This window comes from Eimeria mitis, genomic scaffold, assembly GCF_000499745.2.
Source record: "Eimeria mitis Houghton genomic scaffold, Emh_scaff1379, whole genome shotgun sequence".
In the NCBI taxonomy this organism is placed as follows: Eukaryota; Apicomplexa; class Conoidasida; order Eucoccidiorida; family Eimeriidae; genus Eimeria; species Eimeria mitis.
Genome location: NW_013568991.1, coordinates 1 through 849, shown reverse-complemented (window position 1 = coordinate 849; position 849 = coordinate 1). Strand labels below are relative to the sequence as shown.

The 849-nt window shown below is 52.7% G+C and overlaps 1 protein-coding gene across 1 annotated transcript in view; it reads left to right on the top strand.

Annotated features, from left to right (window-relative positions):
- The window catches only part of EMH_0035700 (uncharacterized protein), a gene marked incomplete at both ends in the record, with an annotated part of 4,172 nt that extends 3,426 nt beyond the window's left edge, over nt 1-746 (top strand). Inside the window, 2 exons of the mRNA XM_013494996.1 lie at nt 3-571; nt 696-746. Of these exons, the coding sequence (XP_013350450.1) occupies nt 3-571; nt 696-746 (620 nt within the window). The remainder of the gene's footprint in view (nt 1-2; nt 572-695) is intronic.
- Nucleotides 747-849: the final 103 nt, after the last annotated feature.

Genomic DNA, 849 nt, shown 5'->3' with positions numbered 1-849 from the left:
CCGCTCTGCTCTGGCGTCTATGAGTCGTAACGTTGCTGCATCTCTTGCTCTTCTCCGTCTCCCTGCACAAACCTCCTGCTATCACTTGAAATGCCCAGAAAATGATATGTCCGTACAGGGAAGGCCTGACACTGCTTGCAGACCCGGCCAACACAGCGTGGATTCAGGCAGCACCGTCTGTTTGACTCCGATGAACCAGCACACCTCACCGGAGGAGAGGCAGGAAGAAGGAGACGCACACTTGTTTGGCTTTCTGCACCTGATACTTCGGCACCTGCGGGTAGCATCGGAGGAAGGAGAGAAGCTGGAAAAGTCATTGCGGTTAAATAGGGAGAAGCTCGAAGGCTTTAAAACCTGCGACGTCACGCGGAGTTCGGAGGCCGCCCCAGTTCAACCAGCAGAGAGGGAAACAGCCTCCGAGGAGACAGAACAACCGCTGCAGCCAACTGCTGATGAACCTGTGCAGTGCCTCGAGGTCTATACAGCTGTCGGACAGGATTCTATCACCAATAAACGCAGATTTCAAGAAGAAGAAGGAGTGAAGGAGGCCTTTGCTGAGGATGATCCGGCTGTGCGCGAGCGCAGCCAAATTACTTTGAAAGAGCTAGAACTGAGACTGAAGAGAAAGGAGGAAGAACAAAAGTGCATCCCTCAGGTGTTGAAGGAGCTCTCAGTAATTGCTTTCGATAACGCAGATGGATCCAATTGTGGAGGAACAGAAGACAGGGCGGTGGTGCGTGTTGTGAGAGAAACGGCGGGAGAGGCCTGCGGCTTTTCTGCAGCACATTCTTCCTCTGTTCCTTCCCCTAACGAAAAATTCAGTGTTCTGGAGGGAGTCCAAGAGAATAC